Source organism: Canis lupus, chromosome 25 (genome assembly GCF_003254725.2).
Source record: "Canis lupus dingo isolate Sandy chromosome 25, ASM325472v2, whole genome shotgun sequence".
Lineage (NCBI taxonomy): Eukaryota > Metazoa > Chordata > Mammalia > Carnivora > Canidae > Canis > Canis lupus.
This window is the reverse complement of record NC_064267.1, coordinates 3,128,880-3,151,616: the sequence shown is the minus strand read 5'-3', so window position 1 is coordinate 3,151,616 and position 22,737 is coordinate 3,128,880. Positions and strand designations below refer to the sequence as shown.

The following is a 22,737-nucleotide window of genomic DNA, read 5'->3' as shown; positions in this document are numbered from 1 at the left end:
CCAGATTCCTTAGTGGTACTTTAGTACTGGACCTCTGATCCAAGCTGGACATCTGTGATCAAGACTGGTATCTCTAGTCTGTCTTTCCTCAGTTTTACAAGCTTGGTGTAATATTATTACACCGTCACTACTCAGTTCCTCATCAGTATGGATTCTGTTCTGCAGTTGCTTTTATTTCAATTAGACCAAGTGAAGATAGTACTTGTTGAGATCCGAGTAGATCAACTGATCTCTTTATTGTTTTCTGCAAATATTTTTCTTCCCCTCTTTTGACATGCAGTGGACTCTTAAATTACTTCAGTTTTAGTTAACTTAGGAGCATCTCTGTGCCTTTTCCTATATCTAACAAAAATCTAGGAAAAATTGATTGATACTTGTGTTTGTGTGGTACTGTTTATTTTCTACTACAGTTTATGGTGCATTTGTGAATTATTGGTGATTTGTCTCTTTACCCTTTGAGAACAGTATCTGTCTGATTCATGTTTTGGATCTTTACAACCTACCATGGTTCTAGGGTTATATTAACTACTCAGTTGATGCTTAAATGATTGCTTTATTGTGTAATGATTCTTTATATAACATAATAGCTTTAAAAATTCAAGAAACAATAATTTCATTCAATTTCCTTTAATGAATATTTGTTATAAAAAGAAGGAGGTATAAAGTCCTGTTCCCAAGTCCAAATCACTTATTAATTTAAACCTTGAGTTTTCTGAACTACCCAATTTGAAGTAATCTGTTTATAATTGAAAAAAAAGTTTTATTGAAATGTTTGAGAAAAAAATATGTGTTGCAAAAAGCATATGACAAAGATTTCAAGAGTATAAAATTAGTTGTAGAAGTAACATAATTTACTGGTAAACCCACATTGTATTAGAAATGTGCAAAGCCTTTTATTGTAAAAGTTTTGTTGTTTTTTTAATACTGAGCACCCATTTTTATAAATTAGCTTCCCAAGGAGAAGTAACTGCTTACATGCATTTTATCTATTTCTTAGATTCAAGATTCAATCTTCTTAATTGAATGTGAGGTTTAAGTTATAAGAAATCCTTTGACAAGAATTTTCTTTGATGGATTTCAAAGTTAGCTAGAATTTTTAATGTCAGGATGTAAAAACCTGTATATATGGTGTTCTATTTCCTTCAGTTCCTATCCCACAGGAGACTAACCCTATAATTTCATTCAGAGAAAAAAAAAGATGAAATTTGTATTCAGAAGTGTTCAATGATTGCTTTTTTGTGCTGGTGGTTCATTTCCTGAAGTCAATGTGGCTCTCATAATTATCCTTTAAGATCAGGTTATTGATTAGAGTTGTATAAACTTTGTTGCCTGGTTGCTGGATTTTCACTGAGAACGACCTTCTCTTGATCTTCTTCTAGATCCTGTTAGGAAGAAGGGAGAATGCATAGATTGTAAATGTGATGGAACTTTAGAATTTAACAATGTGATATTTTGTGTATGACTGTATCCATAAAGACCATCATTTCTTATTGTAATACACATTATGTTTTCTTAGGTATATCCTCTGTTTATGAGGATAAATTCAAGGTTATCTTTTGATCAAAAGTATATGAAAATAATAAAGTTTGAGAATTTTAGTTCTTTTGGAAATTTGGATGGATTAGGATGTGTAGAAGAAATCCCTGACAGAACCTTCAGTTAGAAATCATTTGTGCAATTGATTTTTAATTTCAAATGTCTACATTGGATTGGCTTAAAATCAGATGTACCTGTAGTGCATTTATAAGCCTTGCAATTTATTTTGACCATTAGTATGTAATTATTTTAGAAGTTCCAAACTTGTAACTTACTCTAAGTTCCACATGGAAAATCTTTGATTATTTAATGTATCAAAATGCAAGGTAACTTAAGTGAAAGATTAGAAAATGCACATAAATATAATTATGAAGAAAATTATAGTGCATGGGTGATATATACATGTGTATAATCTACACATTATATCAAAATTTTGTACAAAGTTATATTAATAACTTTCTACATGTGTAAAAATTTTAATTTACTTGTGTTTCAAGTAAATTTACCTTTGTTTCAAGTAAACTGTAGCCTGATCTCAAATAATAACATTTTTAGAGAGTTCAGGTTCACTAGCAACCGACTGTTGCTTGGCTCTTATTCAAGGATTTCTTTTTAACTTAACTCTACTTGAGTCTACCTCGGTGGTTCCAAAAATCTAGCAGTTTACATGAGTATAATTGCCTTTCCTTTAACATTCACTATCCTTAGATTTTATTAATAGTGCAGAGCATGAATAATTTATTTTCTGATTTTTGTCATCAAAATACTTTGCCTCAAATTTGCTAACTTTTCTCCCTAAAAGACAATAAAGTCCAATAAAATATATTAAAACTCTATCCTTTGATTTTTCTTAACATAACAAAACATGTGTGCCATATGCACATTACTATCAATATATTTACCTTGAACTCTTTTGTTTGCTTGTATCTTCTTCACAGGTGTGTCTAAAATTAAATAGTTGTAGTGAGAAATACTTTGAAATTATTTCTAACATCAGAAAAGAGACCGTAAGTAAAGAAAAGTATGAAGTCTTAAAATAAGCATTGCTTAAACATGTAGATTTTCTTTTGGAATAGTGGAACTTTTTCATTGGCCACACACAGAGGTTTGTTTTCTACATATCAAAATGAATGCTCACTATTTGCAAAACATTGTTTCATTATTGTATTCGGGGCCCCACAGAGTAAGTGACTTACATGACTTTTTCACTTTTTTAATAAAAAGCATTGCTTTATGATGAAGGGATATTTAACATTATATAAAGCTTAGTAGAAGTATCTTCTCAGAGATATCCAGTCATTTCTCCAGTCACTCCTATTTGTGATGTATCAGACTTCTGCCTCTGTAAAATTCTCCTTGTAAATTAATTCATGATTAAATTAGAACATGAGGACAATAGCATTGACCTAATAATTCTAGAAATATAATATTAAACGATTCAGGAAATGTGTGCCAACATACTGCCAAATTTGACTTTAATCCTACAAGACCATTTATAAAATTAGTTAAAAATAATAAAATAAAAATAATAAGTTTTCTTATTTAAGAATTTCAAGTGTTTCAGAGCTATGCAGTTTTTTGTTGTTATAGTTGCAAAATATTTCCATTTTTTTTGTTTTTCTTTAACTCATCAGTTAACCTAATTCACAGTTTCACTCTGCTAATGGATGCTTAAGATCAAAGAATAAATGTGGTTCCTACAGTGACTTCATTTTTCTGCTTACCTTTAAAAAATATTTTTCTCCAAATTTTGACTTTTTGCGTTTATATATTATCTATAGTCAATCAGGTAAAGATTTTTCTATTATATATATATTTTTCAATTCTCTGAAATTCCATTAAAAAGTAAAGCAAGAAACTACCACCAACAGTAATGTTGGCTGTATGTCACCAAGAAACATTTTTAAAATGTTTGAATGAGTTTGTTTCTATGTGGCACATTCCAACATGCTCTTTTTCTCCACAAAATATATGATTTATAACCATTTATAATATCATATTAATAGTAGAATACAGAACCATAGAAAACCTCATTAGATTGGATAGTAGGGGAAAGTTTACTTGAGATAGGAAAGCCTGAATTATGGAATATGCTCCAATTGATATATTTTTATTAATTTCAGGTTTATTTGGTAACAAAATAATGGCTTATAAAATATAGTAAAGAAAAGATGGGTCTAAATTTTAATCAGTGACTAAGATCTTTTTTTTTTAAAGATTTCATTTATTTATTCATGAGAGACACAGAAAGAGAGGCAGAGACACAGGCAGAGGGAGAAGCAGGCTCCCTGCAGGGAGCCCGATGTGGGACTCGATACCTGGACCCTAGGATAACAACCTGAGCCAAAGGCAGGTGCTCAACCACTGAGCCACCCAGGCGTCCCAGACTATTGTTTATAATAGCCTTATTAAACTCCAAATGGCAGTTATTGTGTAATTTAAAACAAGGTCATAGAAGTATTTGAGACATTACATTTCAAAAGAAGCACTTACACTCAGATTTTCTTTCATACACTTGGCAACATCCAATTAAGTAATTTGTTAATTTATTACTATTTTGCTATGATAATACTAAAATAAGAAGTATTAATTACGGCAAAAAAACATCTTCAGAAGAAAGCATGAATAAAGTGCAGAAAATCAGATTTGTCTCCAATGGCTCTCTGCTCTCTCAAAATGAATGAGAGTCATATCATGTTGAGAGAAACAAATGGTTGGAAGATAAACCAATCATATGAATGCCCCTCCCTACTACATTTCGTGAAACATGCAAAATGCTTCAGCCCAATTATTTATAAGACTTGCATGTTTATATGGCTATGGCTCTCAGAAATTTAAGTTAGGTGTAAAATATTACTATCATAAGTTTATATTATATGTTTATTATGTAAATATAATTGGTCGTGATACTTACTGGGAGCTTGTATTTGCAGAGCATTATTCCAAGTACTTTTCATACATTAACTCATTAAGATGTAGGTAACATTACTATTCTCATTTTCAGATGAGGAAACCAAGTAGAAGAATTAACTTACTTAAGTAGTTTGAATTAGAGCCCAAATCAAAAGCCAGACCTACAAGCTGATCCCTATTCCCTACACAGGCTTTACATGCTATATTGGCAGATTTGTCAAAACCATCTAAAATGACTTCTTTTTTGTTCCTTTCTCTATAGGTTGATATTCTCCCTTAATACTTTAGTAGGTTCAGTAAATATAGCTTTACCTAAGATAAATGTGAAATTCTATACATTTCATGAGAATATTTTCAAGTTAAGGGCTCTGAAGTACTTCAGCAATAAATCACAATATTGGTACCAAGAGGACCACTTAGCCATGCTACCAGTCATGACTAAAATAATTGAGGAATACACTCAACTCATCAAAATGTACTATATGTATGACTATGAGCAGTGTAGATTGAAAACTCCAAGCTTTGAGATAAAGACAATAGTTTTCACTGAGGAGGGCACTCGACGGGATGAGCACTGGGTGTTATTCTGTATATTGGTAAACTGAACACCAATAAAACATAAATTTATTTAAAAAAAAGAAAAAGAAAAAGAAAAAACAGAAACAAAAAATAAATAAATAGGGATCCCTGGGTGGCGCAGCGGTTTAGCGCCTGCCTTTGGCCCAGGGCGCGATCCTGGAGACCCAGGATCAAATCCCGTGTTGGGCTCCCGGTGCATGGAGCCTGCTTCTCCCTCTGCCTATGTCTCTGCCTCTCTCTCTCTCTCTCTCTCTCTCTCTGTGTAACTATAATAAATAAATAAATAAATAAATAAATAAATAAATAAATAAAGTCCTTGTCTAGTAGATCCATCATTAAAAAAAAAAAGACTATAGTTTGGATAGAGATCAATAATCTGTATTCTGAAAGAACAAAGGCCAGTCTTGCAGGATATAATCTTTATTCATAGCAGCTTCTTGTAAATAGGAGTCTCAGGAACTAGACACTTGTAACTCAGTGATGACCCATTGATTTTAAGGGCTAGAAAAAAACCCTACCATGCCCAATTAGTGTCCAGATACAAGTAACTATACTTCTTATATTGTCTTTATTATGTGCAGAAAACCTTAGAAATGTTTTGATAAAGAATTTATGATGTGGCATTGTGGAAATTAATACTTTATAGATGTGTAAAGAAACCAAATGTTGGGAACTAAAAGAATCAACCCTCTGGGATAAAAGAAACAGGAGTTAAAGAAAGATTTCATTAGCTAAAATTTGAATATCATATTCTTTAGCAGATATGTTTTCTTTTGCCTGAAGTTATTGTTATGTACTTAGTTCATTGTTTGTAGTCAATTTGTAAAGTGGCACTTATTAAAGGAGAGGAAAACATACTTACCTGAAGTTTAAGCCTAAATAAAGTAAAGTGATGTATATATATTGGTGCAGCTACTAATTGATTCATTCTCTAAAAAGCACTGCCATTCTACAAAGCTGCCTACTATGGTAAGAACTTAAAAAAAAAAAAGAATTCAATTTAATCTTCATAATATCTTCACCTCTTCCCTCCAATCCTTGTTTTCCTAGCAATTAAACATTTGTGAATAGATGAGTGAATTCTGTATTAGATCATACAGAAAACCTCCAATCTTTGATGGCTTTGGCTGTGTCACACACTCCCTCCAGTCTGAAAGGAAATCTTGTATTTTTCAGACACATATTTTCCTATAGAGGGGAAATTCAATCATCGGTTCAATAAAAATTATTTATTACCAAACAGTCTCAACACTATATAAAGAGATTTTTACTTATGTTAAAGTAAAGAATAAAGAAACAATTACCTATAATATGCATGGTTCCAAGAGAATTTACATCATCTTGAACATAGGGATACAATTTAAGCAGAAAAGCCATCTTGGATGATATTTTGGATAAATACTGAAATGCAGTTGTGCTTCTCAATTCATAGTATATTTCAGGAAACATATTTGATTTTTCTGAATAATTTAAAACTTGCTTCTTTAATTTGTCATCTAAATACTTTTGTTGTAGTAAAATGAACTAGATGTTCAATTTTCAAATGCCAATTACCCAAATTATGTTTTATTAGCATTTACTATTTGAATAATTATAATTTATAGTTTGTGTAAGATTTTGAATTCTTTTTTTTTTCTTTTTTGCTTTTAAAAGTAGTTCATTTTAATGCCATAGACAGAGAACATTCCGTACTTTAAAGATTAATTTCATATGCAAAATAATTTACATATCCAGGTATAGATTATCACTCAAACTGTTAGAAGAAACAGATATCCATTCTCAAGAATGTAGTTTGGAAAAGAAAATTACTAAATGCACTGTTTTTTTTTTTGCTAGATCTATGCACTTAAAAAAATCCATACACATGCCTTTTATTATTGTTCTGGGGGCAGTGAATACATTTTTTTAAATATAAAATATATGTCAATTTGGGCTTCTTTAAAAAACTACCAATTTGAAAAGTATTCCCTTGCCAGATACTTAAAATATCCTTACAGTTATCTGTATCAAAGAAAAAAAATATTCATTGCTCCCCAAGTTTTATACCATAGAACTTTTTAAAGACTTTAAGCTAGTAATCATTTCTTTGTTATTATTACTTAAACTATTATCAAATCAATCAATCTCTTAAGACAACACATCATGTTGTCTTTTTCAATCTTATTAAAAGAAAAACCTGAATGCTTAGTCTTTAAAAAGTTGAAGAACTCCGTCTCCAGGACCTGTTAAGCGGGTTAGTTATTTCCCTTTTACTAACCTCCCTGAAGAAGTCTTTTAATTTCTTCATCTTCAAATAAATGACCATCACCACCTTCAATGAATTTGGTGACCTTGGTGACCTCTGAGAGGATACATGTTTATAGCAGAAATTGGTTTATGTAATAAAAACACAGGGCACTTGATGCGATGTAAAATGGCATCTGGCTAACAATGAATTCCAGACCAACACTTGATTCTTTCCCCAGTTGTAGTGCGGTTTTTGATAAGCCAACATTTTATGAAGTTATTGAACAATATATAACAAATATATAACAAAACAATCAATATGACTGTCATTTGAGTTTAATTCTCTATCTTTGGACATTTTCATGTGTTGGCATGGAATTCAAACAAAGGAATGACATAGAGTAGAAAGTATATAAAAGGCCTCAACAATTATTTTAGACTTTGAAACAGATAGCTTAGGTATAGTCACATTCTTATTTTTCTAGACATGCTGACCTTCTTGCAACAATTTCTTCAGAGTTTCTTCTGTTTCTCCACCACCAGTAGAAATCCTAGTATATTTTATTTCAGGACCTGAAAGAAAGACAATTAAAAAAAAAAAAAGTTCTAAAAGAGCGGTAGGCAAACTTCTTCTCTATAGGGCCAGATAGTAATTATTTTTAGACTTTATAGGCCATATGACTCACGTTGCAGCTATTCAAATAGTCACTGCAGGATAAAAATAGTTATATACATTAAATGAAAGGGATGGTCATACTGGGTTCCAGTAGAACTTTACATACGTAGGTGGCACAAGCCATAGTTGCTGACTGCTCATTTAAACAAAGACTTGCAAAATAGCTGATTTAAGAATTTTAGGCTAATTCATTAGTGGGAGACTGACACAGAGATTCACTAAAATTATGGATCCATTGCCTTACAAAATGTTGCCTATATGCATGTAGAGATGTAGTGTAGGCCTTAAGCAAAATAGAAAATCAAAGGAGGGAATGGTTTTTCTTCTAGGATTTATTAACTCATTAATAAATAGCAAAGTGAAAATATTATATAGCATGTATGAATCTGCATAATGAAAATGCATGCTTATAGATTTATCCACAAATTTCAATTCAGAGAAAAACATAGATTACATATTTAGAATAATATGTAATCTACGTTTCTGCCAAAAAGAAATAATTTCAGTAACCACCATGAAAATGACTTAGTCCATTTCTCTAATGATTCTTATAGAGAGAGATATTTTAAGATTTACTATGGTTTTAACTTTATAATTTAGGCAGAGTTCCATGTTCGGAATCAAAGATTACCTGTAATGATTCGTTCTTCCCTTGTCTCTTTTTCAGTTATTTCCACAGGCACTCCATCAATGATTTTAGTGTATTTTTTAATAATTGGCTCTAAAAGTAGGGGAAGAAAAACACAGCTGATGTATCCCTTATGGTATCTAAACTGCCATTTTAATGATTAAATATGTTTCTTGAAGCAATACCATTTAGAATTCAATCATAATCATTTTGAGGACATATCTCGAGCAGATTCAACAAACATCTAAAAGGTAGTGTTACGTCCTGAATCCTGGGTGAGGGAGAGAGCCAGCTGGCAAGCTAATTCTCCACGTCATATTTGTTTTCTGACTGTGGAATGAGTATTTAGTGAGAATCCAGGGAATTATACATAGAGTGGGAGCCCTATCATAAATCTCATCAATGACTTAATAGTAATGTTAACATAATGGCCATTTTTTCTACTAAGTCCAATAGATTTCTTTGTATTGATATTATTGTTATCATTACATTTCATATTCATCACTGGCATCTACACAGTAATGACGATTTTATTGGACCTGGTGACTTAATGGGTAAATTAATTTCAAGTAGTTAAATTACTTTAACTCATTAAAGGTAAAGTGTATTTTATTTGCTTGGAAGAGATTTGAAAAAAAAAACACTTAACGGGAAGAACCTATAGATGAAGTGAATATTCCTATAATTTATACAAATGTCAAGAGAAAACATCAAATATTCAATATATTTAACCAACACTATTTCAAAATAATCACAGTGACCCTAACTAGGCTTTAAGAAATACACATAACATACCTCCATGGATCACTTCAGTTACTGTTTCACCTTCTTTAACCAGTCTGAACTCAGGTTCACCTTCGATTTTGACCTTTGTTATTGTGGGTCCTGAGTCATTGTTTTGGGAGACAAATTATCACATTAAAGCGGTTCTTTAACTTTAGCAGAACAGGAAATTTATTTCAACATTTGATGTTATTCAAACAAGTGGTCTCAGCCTTTATGAAATCAGTTTTAATAATTTCCCATTGTCTTCAAATTAGGCAGTATTTATGAGAACAAATGGCTCAATCCACTGGTATGCTGTTAAAATTACCTTCATCTGTTTTAGCAGTTAGCATTTCCATCCATTTGTTTGTAGTCATAAAGTAGGATCACACAGGGTATTATATACTTTGTGCATCATACAATATGTACAAATTTGAGTTGCTCTAATGATAGCTAGTATAGATCTTACTTTACTATAATGGGGTCAACGATTACTCTTTCCCTATTAAATTAAATTAAAATTTTAATTAGTATTGTACACTTTATCCAATGGAGGTAAGACTGAACATTTAAAATTTTCAACTTCATGCCTATATTTAAGGCACTGAATTTCAGGTTTTATGTGAAAATAAATTTGAGTACTTACCTTATATATGAAAATGATGCAAGAATTTGCTAATTAATAATTAAATGGTCCTTCAAATACAAAAGTTAAACAGTGTTGCATTTGGTTTCCAAAATGATTTTGCTCCCAGAGAAAATCATTTTGAATGTTAGAAAGCTGATTACTACATTAGTTAACTGAGACTATTTCACAGAGAAGAAAAGTAAGGTTCAGTACATTTAACTCATACTGTAACACCCTTCAACAGTTGAATATCACCATATTTGCTTTATCTTTGAGAGGATTTATTTGCTTGTCCAGAAATTGTCAAGGTACACCATTACCCAGAATTAGTCTAGAACAATCTAAAATAGTGAAAACAATTGTTCTTTCAAATAAGGAACACTTCATACCATACTATGGTATCAAGGGATCTTGAGTATCAAATGTAAGGCCAGGTTTTTAAGGTTTAGAAATTTCAAAAGAACATACACTTAAGGAGTTTAAGAACAGGAAATGAGTTAATAAAATATCCAAGTCGACATTTCATTGGGAAAGCTTAAACTGAAATTTCAGAAACACCGTCTTACATTACACTCTATGAAGGCAGGGATTTCTATCAAATCTTTTTTTAATATTTGATAAAATACGAGTACCTAGTAGAGTGTCCAGCACAATAATAAGATGCTCATTAAATATTTGTTGAAATGAATTTCAGTTGATTTATTCTTAATTCTGTAATTTGGTTAAGGACATTTTGTAAGAAACTTATTTTTTTTTTTAAGATTTTATTTATTTATTCATGAGAGGGATCCCTGGGTGGCTCAGCGGTTTAGGGCCTGCCTTTGGCCCAGGGCCCGATCCTGGAGACTCGGGATCGAGTCCCACGTCCAGCTCCTGGCATGGAGCCGGCTTCTCCTTCCTCCTGTGTCTCTGCCTCTCTGCCTCTCTCTCTCTCTCTCTCATAAATAAATAAATAAATAAATAAATAAATAAATAAATAAATCTTTTTTAAAAAGTCTATTTATTCATGAGAGATACACAGAGACATAGGCAGAGGGAGAAGCAGGTTTCCTGCAGGGAGCCGGATGTGGGACTCAATCCCGGGACCCTGGGATTAACGCCCTGAGCCTAAGACAGATACTCAACCACTGAGCCACCGAGGCGCCCCTATAAGAGACATCTTAAAATTGTGTTTTGGAGCCTATTATATTTAGTAAGAATTCAAGAATCATTAAAGAACCTGCAAAAAAAGAAAAAATAAAGAACCTGCAAAAGTTAAATGAGAATGAAGTGCAAATAGCAATCTTAGAGCTGGACAATTGTAAATGGCTGCCAAGATAATCATTTTGTTTCCTTCAGTATGTTACACAGAAGTAAAACTTCTGAATTTTTGAAGTGAAGAGTTTTTAATGCATAGGTGACCTGACTCCATTTTTCATCCTTTTTCCTTTATAGGAAGAACCCAGATAGAGTTGATGCTTCACTGTGTTCCTAATTGAAGAAAGATTAATATAGTGGATTCTCACTGACAAAGATTGGGAAGATAAAGAAGCTTGGAAGGAAAGATAGGAATCTTTGAAAATAAGAACAGCACATGTGAATCATTTTGATTACAGAAGCTATCTATGATTATACAAAATTTTAGGGAATCTAATTTTAAAAACAGCACAAGAATGTTAAAGACAAATGTATTACCAAGGACCATTTGATCATTTTTCATTAAAATGATCAAGAAACATTTTGTTAACAAGAAAATTCTATGATTTAATTTCTTAAGACACCAAGTTCTCATCAAAATATAAAAACAGTGAAATGACCACAAGTAGAGTATTTTTTTTTTAGATAAGCACAAATTTCAAAGTCTACATCAATTTTAGGTCTTAAGAACAAATAAAAATATAGATAACTAATTAGCTAGGAAATAAACTATTGCATACATGTTTCCAATATCTAAATGTAAATCTAGGTTTGCCTTTAAAGGAATAGTCAAAAATATTCAAGAAATTGCCATCTCAGTTGATAGAATGAGAAGAAATATCAAAATCAAAGATAATTAATATAAGAATTTTTTGAGATTCAACTGAAAACATGAATTTTTCCCTTTTTTTTGGAAGACTGTTTCTATCCTTCTTAAAAAATAAAGAAGAAAACTTGGTCTTTTCTTTGTGGTGTGTCACCACATTAAAATGCTTAGACATAAAAAAAAATCATTTTTAAGGTCTGACCCTTGGTAATAATTAAAATACATGAAATGAAGATAGCATCAAAGATGTTGGAGTTGGCCAACATAGACAGTAAGGGTAGAAGTTCAGGACTGCAATTAAGAATCTTAAGGTTTGACTCACTGCACCAGCTACTTATTCCCTCTTCTGTTTCTGGTAGTCTAACTTAAAAATATATCATATGTGGTTGTAATTTTTAAAGCCTTCATCAATGTATAGCTTCAACGCTCTCTTAGATTGTTGAATGAAAAACGCCTGTATTTTTTTGAAGAGCTTCTTATAACAAGACATCCATGTGGGGAGATTGGAGATGAAGCTACAAAAAAATACTCTGGTGTAGTCTAACTTCAGTAAAAAAATAAAATAAAATAAAAAATTAAATTAATTCATTAAAAAAGCTCAGGATTTATTTGTTTGTTCGTTTACTTATTGATTCATCTGGGTACTAGTGTTAATGCAATGGCCAATTAGGTTCAAATGAAATCAAGTAAAAGCAAATGTACTGAAAGTATTAGGAATGCACCATCTACTCTGGTAAATAATTTGCATTCCGCATTCTACAATTACATGAGCATGCCATTGATATAGAAATATTTAGCATGTTAGTTTAAAAAAGAATGTAGATACATTCATAGAAATCAGTCTATTATTTGGATTTTTTTCCACAATAAAAGGAACCATGTATAACATTGATTTTTACCTTCAGTTTTGATAATAGGCTGAAGACTGCCTTCAATCACTTTAATTTTTGGTTCCACAACTTTGGTTATAATTTTAGTTGCTGAAAGTATAGAAAGTGGAACATAAATGATGTTTACATTAAAAACAACCTGAACAAAACTGTCTTTTTTTTTAAATCTTTGTTGAGTACTAAGGTATAGGTTGTGGTAATATGTTCAGGCAGTCAAATACAAGAAATATTCATGTTACATTTTTCTATTATCTTCTCACGTCCAGATGGTGTACTCCGAAGTCCAGTGACTTGGATTTGTTCCAGTGAAATATATACACACTAAGTGAGGAATTCTATCTAGAACTCTGTGATTTTGAACTGCACCACTAAAGCTCTTTACCTTCTTTTGTACTTCTTGAAAATATTGGCTGCATAGCAACAGAAGACAAATAAACATGATTAATTTCATGCAATTCATAATATCTTAAATTGCATTGATGGATTCTTTCTCAGAAGAAAAAATGAAAGACAAAGACAAAATATTTTTCATGCATCTGATAACAGTGATACAGAAAGGAAAATATGAAAAATAGTTCAGAATAATTAAAAATAAAAATAAATTTCAGCCGGCCAAATATGAGCTCTATGCAACAAATATGATATGATCAATATTTAAGTTATTGGCTAAAATGTCTTTAATTTTCAGCTTTAATATCATGATCATTTATTTTTAGATTTTATTTATCTACTTGAGAGAGAGTGAGAGAGTGAGAGAGAGAAAGAGCACAAGCAGGGGGAGGGGCAGGAAGGAGAGGAGGAAGCAGACTCAAAACTGAGCAGGGAGCCTGATGAGGGAGGGACTCGATCTGAGGACCCTGGGATCATGACCTGAGCCAAAGGCAGACGCTTAACTAACTAAGCCACCCAGGCACCCTGTCATCACAATCATTTTTTTTTAAATGAGGGTATGTATTAAAGTGTGTGTCATTCACCTAACTAAGACAATAATATGCAAAATTTATTTAAAATAGCAAACTATTTGTTTAGCTTTTGGTTGTACAGATTAACTGGAAAAGTGCTTGTGGAGCCATGGAACCAGAGCTACTGCTTTTTGTCATTTCTAATTAGAAGCCTTAAAAGATAGCTCCATTAGACAGTGGGGCTGCACTATATAAAATTAACTGGGCAATCAGAACAGATTGTGTTGACACATTAGAGGTGAAGTGTTAGCACAATTCAGGTTTCTGTCACGTTCTCACCTCAGACTTCTGAAATGTCAACTTTTAAAAATTCATATGGGTTCTAGATCCTTTTTAAAAATATTTTATTTATTCATTCATGAGAGACACAGAGAAAGAGAGGCAGAGACACAGGCAGAGGGAGAAGCAGGTTCCATGAGGGAGTCTGATGTGGGACTCGATCCTGGAACTTCAGGATCATGCCCTGGGCCCAAGGCAGGTGCTCAACTGCTGAGCCACCCAGGCATCCCGGGTTTTAGATTTTAATTATGACAATATTTTAGTCAGATCAAATATTTTTATCTTGAATTCTTAAATTATGAAGCTCTGAAATATATCAAATCTATGCATCCGATTACTGACCCTACAGGTGGTCTTGCCACAGAGGAACCTTTCCATTAAGTCCACATCGCAGGGGTCTGTGCTGCTACTATCTAAAGGGCTTAATTACTTTTAGCTTAAAATTTTCCTTCTTTTTTTTTTTAAATTTATTCAGAGGCAGAGAGAGAGAGAGAGAGAGAGAGAGAGGCAGGCAGAGAGACAGAGACACAAGCAGAGGGAGAAGCAGGCTCCATGCAGGGAGCCAATGTGGGACTCCATCCCGGGTCTCCAGGATCACACCCCAGGCTGCAGGCGGCGCTAAACCGCTGCGTTACTGGGGCTGCCCAAAATTTTGCTTCTTATTAAAGAAGTTGAAGTGTAGGATGTTTGGTTGGTTTGTAGTTGTGTTTCAATCTTACTTGTCTCAAGACATAGTTTTGACAGGTCCCAGGCTGAGGATTAAATACAGATTTTATTCTGTTGTACCTTAGATGCTATATTGTTGGCATCATATCCTACAGAGCATTTTTCTCCACATTACGATTGAAATGTATGATATTTTGAGGACAACAGTAATATGTATCAAGGAAATTAAGAAAGTTTTAGAGATAAGTCAATGAAGGAACATAAAAATGAAATCTTAGGTTTAATTATTCTCTATCTCTATTTGAAGTATACCTCTACATAGCAGCACACCCATCTGGGGAGGAGTTAAAGAAACATCTGGCATTGGAATGTAAATCCCAGAGCTCTTAGATCTTTTGAGTAGATAGACACGGTTTATTACTCTTGAATAATTTTATAAAATACATGAAATTATTATTATTTTCTGTGAGTGAGGATCCAATTTTAATAGAGGAAAATAAAGGAATTATATGACTGGCTCATTGTAAGCAAAATATGGCATTGGCATATATATAGAAAGCAGTGGACTGATCATGGGTAAAGTAGGAAAGGTAAAGAAATATAGTGCAGGTACACAACTTTGAGAAAGATGACATAACATTTCTGATGAATAGAGCCCATAATGATTCTTTAATTTATTTTAAGATATGTACAAGATTGTATACTTCTATACTTGAATTTATACCATGTTGAATCATAGCTATTCCAACTAAATCTTTAAAACAGTGCTGAGCTGGCCAGATACTTGATTTGTATATGTTATTCTTACATAATTGAAATCAGTAAGAGCAGTAGACATTTTGTTTTGCTCCTTACATTGTCTTTATTCTTTTTCCATACCTGGTGTAAAGGAAAAAATTTTTAATACAATAACAATGCTCATATTATAAAATAGAATTATTTTCTAGCCAGGATAAATGTGGGAATTGAAGTAATGATTTTACTATTGGTACATTTTGAGTGTTTAATTGTAGAGTCAAAACAAAATGAAAATAATTTCTGCTTTGAAAGCTATAAAGAAAGAAAGAAAAAAGACAAATGAAGAAAAAGCCACACTGAAAAAGGAGTACTACAAGTTACATTTATGAGAATGGAATACCCTTTACCATTGTTAAGTCGTAGAGGTTTAGTTTTGATAATCTGGTAGAGTCAGAGATAAAAGAACCTTGGCATCTAGAAATTTTAGGTTTAATGCCTGGAAAATTCTTTGTTCCTTTGTCCAATTTTGAATGGGGAGAGTTTTTGAACTGCTAGATCGTAAACATTAGGATTCTTTGGCACATCACCTCCTACCTTGTCCTTAGAGAGCTGACAGCTTGAGGCTAGAATGAGCTACAAATCCTTCAGCAGTGTTAGTTCTGTGTTTACACATCTGAATTTTCAGGTGACTCTGGAGTGCCTTTTGTCTCCTCTTTGTATGTTTGCATGTCTTTTTTTCCTTGCCTCTTTTCCATATTTTACCATATTCTCGTATCTTATCATTCCCGTTTTTCTGATGAATGGGGAAGTATTTCATAGGATCTGACAGGTAGGGCCCTGGCTGAGAGGCCTCATCCAGATCTTAAACCTGCTTCAAGTGGGATGAAATTTGCCATTGTTTGGAATTCTAAATACCAGATTATCAAGAATTTTTGCTTCCAAGTGCAAAGAAAATTATTGTGTTTTCTTTTTTTTTGCATCTTGCCAATTGCATGTGACAAATATTCATTATGTACTTACTGTAGACAGTCATGGGGATTTCTTTGAAGGTGCTACCACGAACAAACTGAAAATAATATTTGTATTTAGTAACATGAAATCAGTAGTTTTATTAACAAAATTATGGCATCACTTTAATTTATTTTTCAATCTGCAAATTGGGCCAGAGGGCATAAAGACTATTGGATTTGTTACTCAAAGTCTTAAAAATGATAAAAATAGTTTATCTAAAGTTAGATGTTTATTAAATAGTATTTCATATGTTTTCCAATACTTTGACCCTACGAGGACAAAGAAGCAAAATACTTTTTTGCTTTTAACTCTAAACTGTGATTAGTGACAATTTTTACAAGTGAATACTTTACCTTATGTTCTGTAGCAAAGTATTTAATGATAGAAAGATTATGTTTTTTTTTTATCATTATGTCTTTTCTTTCCAATTGGACTGTAAATTTTTAAATAAAGGGCCATCTCTGATTCAACTTATATTTCGCATTACACTTAATACACTGCTTGGGCCCACATACCAGATACTTGTTGAATAAAACCAAAAAGAAATTATGTCATTTATTCACAGATGGGCTAGTGGTTCATAATCTACAAAAAGCAATCCAAGTCTAATGGAAATCTACCTATTGTATACATTTCTGGTCTTTTATGTTAAAATCGCAATCTCTTCAGCACATTAGAAATAAATGCAGTAATGTTCTGTACCTTAATTTGGATGTATTTGATCAGTTTGTTAAGTATTTCCAGCAGCTGATCATTTCCAACAGGTGTGTCTATGCAGAGGAATATTAAATGAGTATTGTTAAGAAAGTGTGAAATGAAAATCTAGGTTTCTATTGAAAAAGGATTTAATTCATTAATGAGTTCCATAATTACCAACCTGCTGGGTAGAGGAGTTTATCTACAACATGAATGACACCATTTGTTGTCATAATGTCCGATTCTTTTGATTTCACCTCATTCACCAGAAGTGTATCATTTACCTATCAAAACAAGGGATAATATCAATGATAAATTAATGATAATTAACATTAAGATAATTGATCAATGGATGAATGCTATCATAAATTCATTCTAGAGAACTTACTCCTTTCAGGTAGATTTTACTTCCTTGAGTGGTCTTCAGAATGTTAGTAACACCAGGTTCAAATCCTTTTCCAATGAAAACTCCTGGTGTTAGGTGATAAAGGATGATGTTTTGAAGGGCATTTTTGTCTCCTGGGGGGCAGGGGAAATGTATATTTATAACATGTCATATTTTTTGATATTTTGATACTGGAAAGACCAAGGATAAAAATATTTCTTTGTCTTTTTTTCCGCACTATAATTTCTCATCATGTTATTGTTCTCTCAAGTTGCTATCAACACCATGTCAAAACAGTCACTTCAGTCTATTCGATCAAAATATTAGCCAACTTAACTTACTGGGAGGAGAGAAAATCAAATTATTTTTGGAATTGTGACTACTTTTGTTCTTTGTCACCTAATTGTGTGGACTTTAATAGAAATAGCATAAATGAACATCTAGCTCAACAACCACGACAGCAAGCTGTTAATTTAGAACATTAATGAGTACTCCTCCAGGAATTCCAAGTGAAATTAAGGGAAGCTGGTTTAGACATGAATATTAAAAAGGGGGCATTTTTGAGGCTGACTTCTGGTCAGGAATGCTTGAGGAAGAAATGAGATCCTGAACTCAGGTGGCAAATAATCTGGTATTCACTTCTACTCACGAATCAGAATTTCCTTTTCTTCATTTGTCATTCCCTTAAAGGCATCATTGGTTGGAACAAATAACGTCCAATCCCCAGGTTGTGTCAGGAGCTCTTTCAAGTCTGCAGCTTCAAGTAGGCTGAGGAAGGTGCTAAGCAGGAAAGAAACATGTTTATTCTGTTAGATTTAGATTTAGGCATGCTCACAAGCAATGCATGGAATAGAATACAATCCATTTATGGTGGAAATCATGAGAAATTGTTCATGCATTCTCTTTTTCTTTCTTTTTTTTTTAGATTGTTAGATTGTTTCACTCACCAAATCATATTATGGTGCACCAGGAAGCAAAACAGTGTTAAGAACATATTTTTATTTTGAAGACATTTGCATGGACTTACCCTAATTACTATTTTCAGTAATACTGAATACTCAATGCCTTTTGGAATACTAACTCTGAAACAAAACTATGTCAATAGTTCTCACTTTGTGTGTGTGTGTGCGTGTGTGTGTGTAACTGAGACCAATAGGCTTACCTAAAGCGCTTATCTTGTTTTAATTGTTCATGAAGGGATTTCTCTGCTGGCTTGATGATCTCTCGGAATATATGAATGGCACCATTTCTTCCTTGTTTGCTTCCTCTCACCATGCATGAATTTTCAATGCAGACAGCCTAGCAAAGAAGTGAAAGATACAACTGTCCATTTCCTTACTTGAAATGTCATATGTGGAAGTAGATGCATAGTTGAGTTAATAGATTGACTCTTCTAAGAGGTCTCCTGACCTCTCCAGCTAGAGGAAAGAACATCTTACTTCTGTTTTTAAAGTCTGGCACAATCTGACCTTACACTTCTTATTCAATCAGGTTTTCTACTACTAGTTAAGCTAACCTATGTGTCAGGCAGGTAGTTTCATCAGTAAATAACAAGAATTTCATGTCTACATTTTTCATCATTCTTCTGCAGGTTTGAACCATTCTTCCATACTCTCTTTAAGAAACTTTCACCCTGGGATCCCTGGGTGGCGCAGCGGTTTGGCGCCTGCCTTTGGCCCAGGGCGCGATCCTGGAGACCCGGGATCGAATCCCACATCGGGCTCCCGGTGCATGAAGCCTGCTTCTCCTTCTGCCTATGTCTCTGCCTCTCTCTCTCTCTGTGTGACTATCATAAATAAATAAAAATTAAAAAAAAAAAAAAGAAATTTTCACCCTTTAACTCTTTAGGACTCTCTTGAACCATAAAGTTTCCTGACTTCAGTGCCTTTTGTGATCTTTGCAGGTATTTGCTATGTTTTCCTGATTGTAAGATTCTATCAATTATGTCACATTATTGATTTGGTTGTAGTGTTTTTGAACAAACAAGTATATACAGGCCACTTTCTGCATCCTGTAAAATGTGTGTCTTGGGATTGTGGAACTATAGTGAGCAGCTGCTTTGTGCTATATCAGGTAATACTTGACTTCCTGTGAAATCTTTGAGCTCTAGATGCATCTGTTGCCAGGACAGAAATTGAACAGCACAACTGTTCTTGCATTGCAATTTTCAGAAGCAATATTTTCTAGCAATATTTCATCAGATGAAGTACATTAGAACCATTTTATAGAGTTCAGAAGTCTTTATGTGCCCATAGAAAAAGTACCATTTTGTTTTGTTTTGTTTTGTTTGTAAACTGCTTGGGAATCCAAAAATCATATTTGTTTTAGAGGAGTTTTAGAGATTTATAGAACTGAAATAATTAATGTTTTATTTTTTTAAGATTTTATTTATTTATTCATGAGAGACACAGAGAGAGAGAGAGAGAGAGAGAGAGAGAGGCAGAGGGAGAAGCAGGCTCCAAGCAGGGAGCCTGACATGGGACTCCATCCCGGGTCTCCAGGATCACACCCTGGGCTGAAGGTGGCCCTAAACTGCTGAGCCACCCGGGCTTCCTTAATTAATGTTTTAGAACAGAAAGTTATTTATAATGAAACAAATACAAATTATCTGAATTATTAATATGTGCATTTTCTATGTCTTTTCATACATTACTCAGTTCCCTATGAATATTTACTATTATTAAATATTCTTCCTATGAAGAATGTTCTTCTACTCTTCCTATGAATATTTACTATTACAAAAATAAAACTTTGGAAACATTTGTTGTAACAATATTCTTAGACAACGACGTGTCATTTGACATTTAGGCCAACGTGGTTATTTTATCATTTCCTGATTCACTTACTGTACGATAGACAAAGACTCTGAGCTGTTTGCCTCCAATGGTTTCGAGCTTTTGTCCATTGTAAAGCTCGTTAAGGCCAACTTTTACTTTCAATATGTGATTCTGCAGAATTAATTTAAGAAGCCGTTGATCCATGCTCAGAGTATCATCTATAAATAAATTCATGAAGAAAAAGGATTATTTAGAAAGCATTAAAATTGCTCCTAGTAAGGATATTATGGATTCTGCACTCATAAAATATCTGAATCAAATAAATGCTCAAGGCTATGAATTCCATGCACCAATTAGAAACTCTGTGAGCTCTTCATCAAATGACTAACAGCATTCTAAGGGTTCCAAACAATGGATTTCATATCTGTAATGGCTACATAGCTTTATGTAGTCATTGGCACAAGTTAAACTCTACTATTGGCCAAGATTTTTTTCCGAGAATTTGATACACATCAGTCACATGAAACACTACTGATGAATCATTTGTAAATTTATATTTACTTCTGAAGAGAATATCAAAACACATACACCCTCTTAAAGGTCGGTTAATGTCCCACACATATGGATGTAGTTATTACAAAGAAGAATAACAGCATTTCTAGGAATCCAGATTTTTCATTAATTTCTGCATCACAATGTAGCATTCGGAAAAATATTTTTTAAATAATACTTATTCTTTAATGGCTAAATTTTGCTTTGCAGTTTAAATATGTCTTTGTGAAATCACTTTTCTAGAAAAAGTAGCAGGTTGCATTAATCTAAACACCATCCTTAAAAAAAAAATCTAAACACCATCCTTGAATAGCAGCTACTAGATTAAATACTTATAATAATTTACATCATAATATGGAAGTGTATAATAAATCATCTATTGCTTTTATTGATTTATAATTTGACATCTTTCATCAAATTCTGAGATGAGAAAGATAACTACGTATTTTCAATTATTATGTTGGTGTTAAATAAACAAATTAGATTAAATTTTTCTTAAGATCTATTAATGCATCCCTTATGTGTGCTGGAAATATGATTAGAATCATAGAATAACTGAATACCCTTTATCACAAACTTTCACTCTCTGTAGGCTATAACCTAATATAATGAATTGTTTTGAAATGAAACACATTTTAATAGAGACAATGTAGTGCTAACAATGTGTAGGTAATAAAGAAATAATCAACACCTTGTAAAATGCCTATTATTACTTAATGCAAACAATCATGATGAAGAAAAAATGTGTATGTGAGGATTGATGGGGGAGAGAGAAAAGGAATGACAGTGTCCAGTACATACCTGAAAATGCATTATTCACAGGTGCCAGCAAAGTATATTCTCCATCTGGCCGCAGAGCAGATGCCAAGCCTAATTGAGCCACGAGGTCCGTGAAAGTGGTTTGCTGATTTCCAGCCAGCTCAATAACTTGTTTGGCTATAAAGTAAACCATCACCATCCCAACAATGTCATCTTTGTTATTATCATCATCCTGAAATTAGTAAATCAATTCTTGGCTGTTCTCTACAAGCTATTTGCTACAATTACAATGTGATCCAAAGCTGACCATTTGGCTATATCTTTCCTTCTATTTTCAAGAAAAACTATAGTACTGTGAGAACCTTTGTAAATATTAAGAAGTCCAGGAAAGCCAAAGTTGCATGTGTGGAGTGCCTGTGACTACACAGGCTACTTCATACTCACTTCACTATATTATACACGTGTTTCACATGCCTTTCCTTATACTACACATTCATTTTTCATGGATTTACTCTTGAGGCATCATTATTGATAAACAGTAGTAGGTGGAAGAATATGAAATCATTGCTTACCAGAATCAGGAATTAGGACCTGATCAATCAAATGGATAACACCATTATTTGTCACAATATCTTTTTTGTTCACCATTTTTATTCCATTTACTGTTATGCTGTCACCATCACATCCTATCTCAATGGTGTTTCCTTCCAGAGTCTCAAAGACTGCTCCTCCCATGATAGCTTCAGAACATTGAAGGGTGTTCAAAAGGTGGTACTTCATGAGAGCTGGAGGACAAATTAAAAACAGCAAGTTTTAAGATCAAGGGAAATTGCACTTAACCTTTAAAAGACACGTTTCACTGTGGACCTAAGTTTCCTAAGAAATATAATACATCTAAAACCTAAGTCAATACTTTGGTTATTGGTTATTGGTTATTGATTATATGGTTATTATCAATACTTATTGACCTAAGTCGATACTTTGACTGAAGGTTTTTAAATTCTGCTTATGTTCCAGGGCCATTGTTTCAATTAACTGCATTAACTATACAACAGAAGTGGCTCAGCTC

General features: G+C 32.9%; 1 protein-coding gene across 7 annotated transcripts in view; it reads right to left on the bottom strand.

Annotated features, from left to right (window-relative positions):
• Positions 1-537: 537 nt before the first annotated feature.
• POSTN (periostin) overlaps positions 538-22,737 on the bottom strand; it is a 41,703-nt gene continuing 19,503 nt past the window's right edge. Inside the window, exons 8-23 of one of the 7 annotated variants that reach the window (XM_025462440.3) lie at positions 22,241-22,453; positions 21,711-21,845; positions 20,427-20,575; positions 18,743-18,879; positions 18,230-18,360; positions 17,584-17,714; positions 17,377-17,479; positions 17,202-17,269; positions 16,509-16,554; positions 12,853-12,933; positions 9,354-9,443; positions 8,562-8,651; positions 7,750-7,827; positions 7,286-7,369; positions 2,439-2,480; positions 538-1,382 (exon numbers count right to left, since the gene is read on the bottom strand). In XM_025462440.3, coding sequence (XP_025318225.1) covers positions 1,345-1,382; positions 2,439-2,480; positions 7,286-7,369; positions 7,750-7,827; positions 8,562-8,651; positions 9,354-9,443; positions 12,853-12,933; positions 16,509-16,554; positions 17,202-17,269; positions 17,377-17,479; positions 17,584-17,714; positions 18,230-18,360; positions 18,743-18,879; positions 20,427-20,575; positions 21,711-21,845; positions 22,241-22,453 — 1,616 coding nt within the window. In that variant the 3' untranslated portion in view covers positions 538-1,344. Of the gene's footprint in view, positions 1,383-2,438; positions 2,481-7,285; positions 7,370-7,749; positions 7,828-8,561; positions 8,652-9,353; positions 9,444-12,852; positions 12,934-13,056; positions 13,254-16,508; positions 16,555-17,201; positions 17,270-17,376; positions 17,480-17,583; positions 17,715-18,229; positions 18,361-18,742; positions 18,880-20,426; positions 20,576-21,710; positions 21,846-22,240; positions 22,454-22,737 lie in introns of those variants that run through there. The other 6 variants (XM_025462442.3, XM_025462441.3, XM_025462443.3 and 3 more) reach the window with 6 other exon arrangements.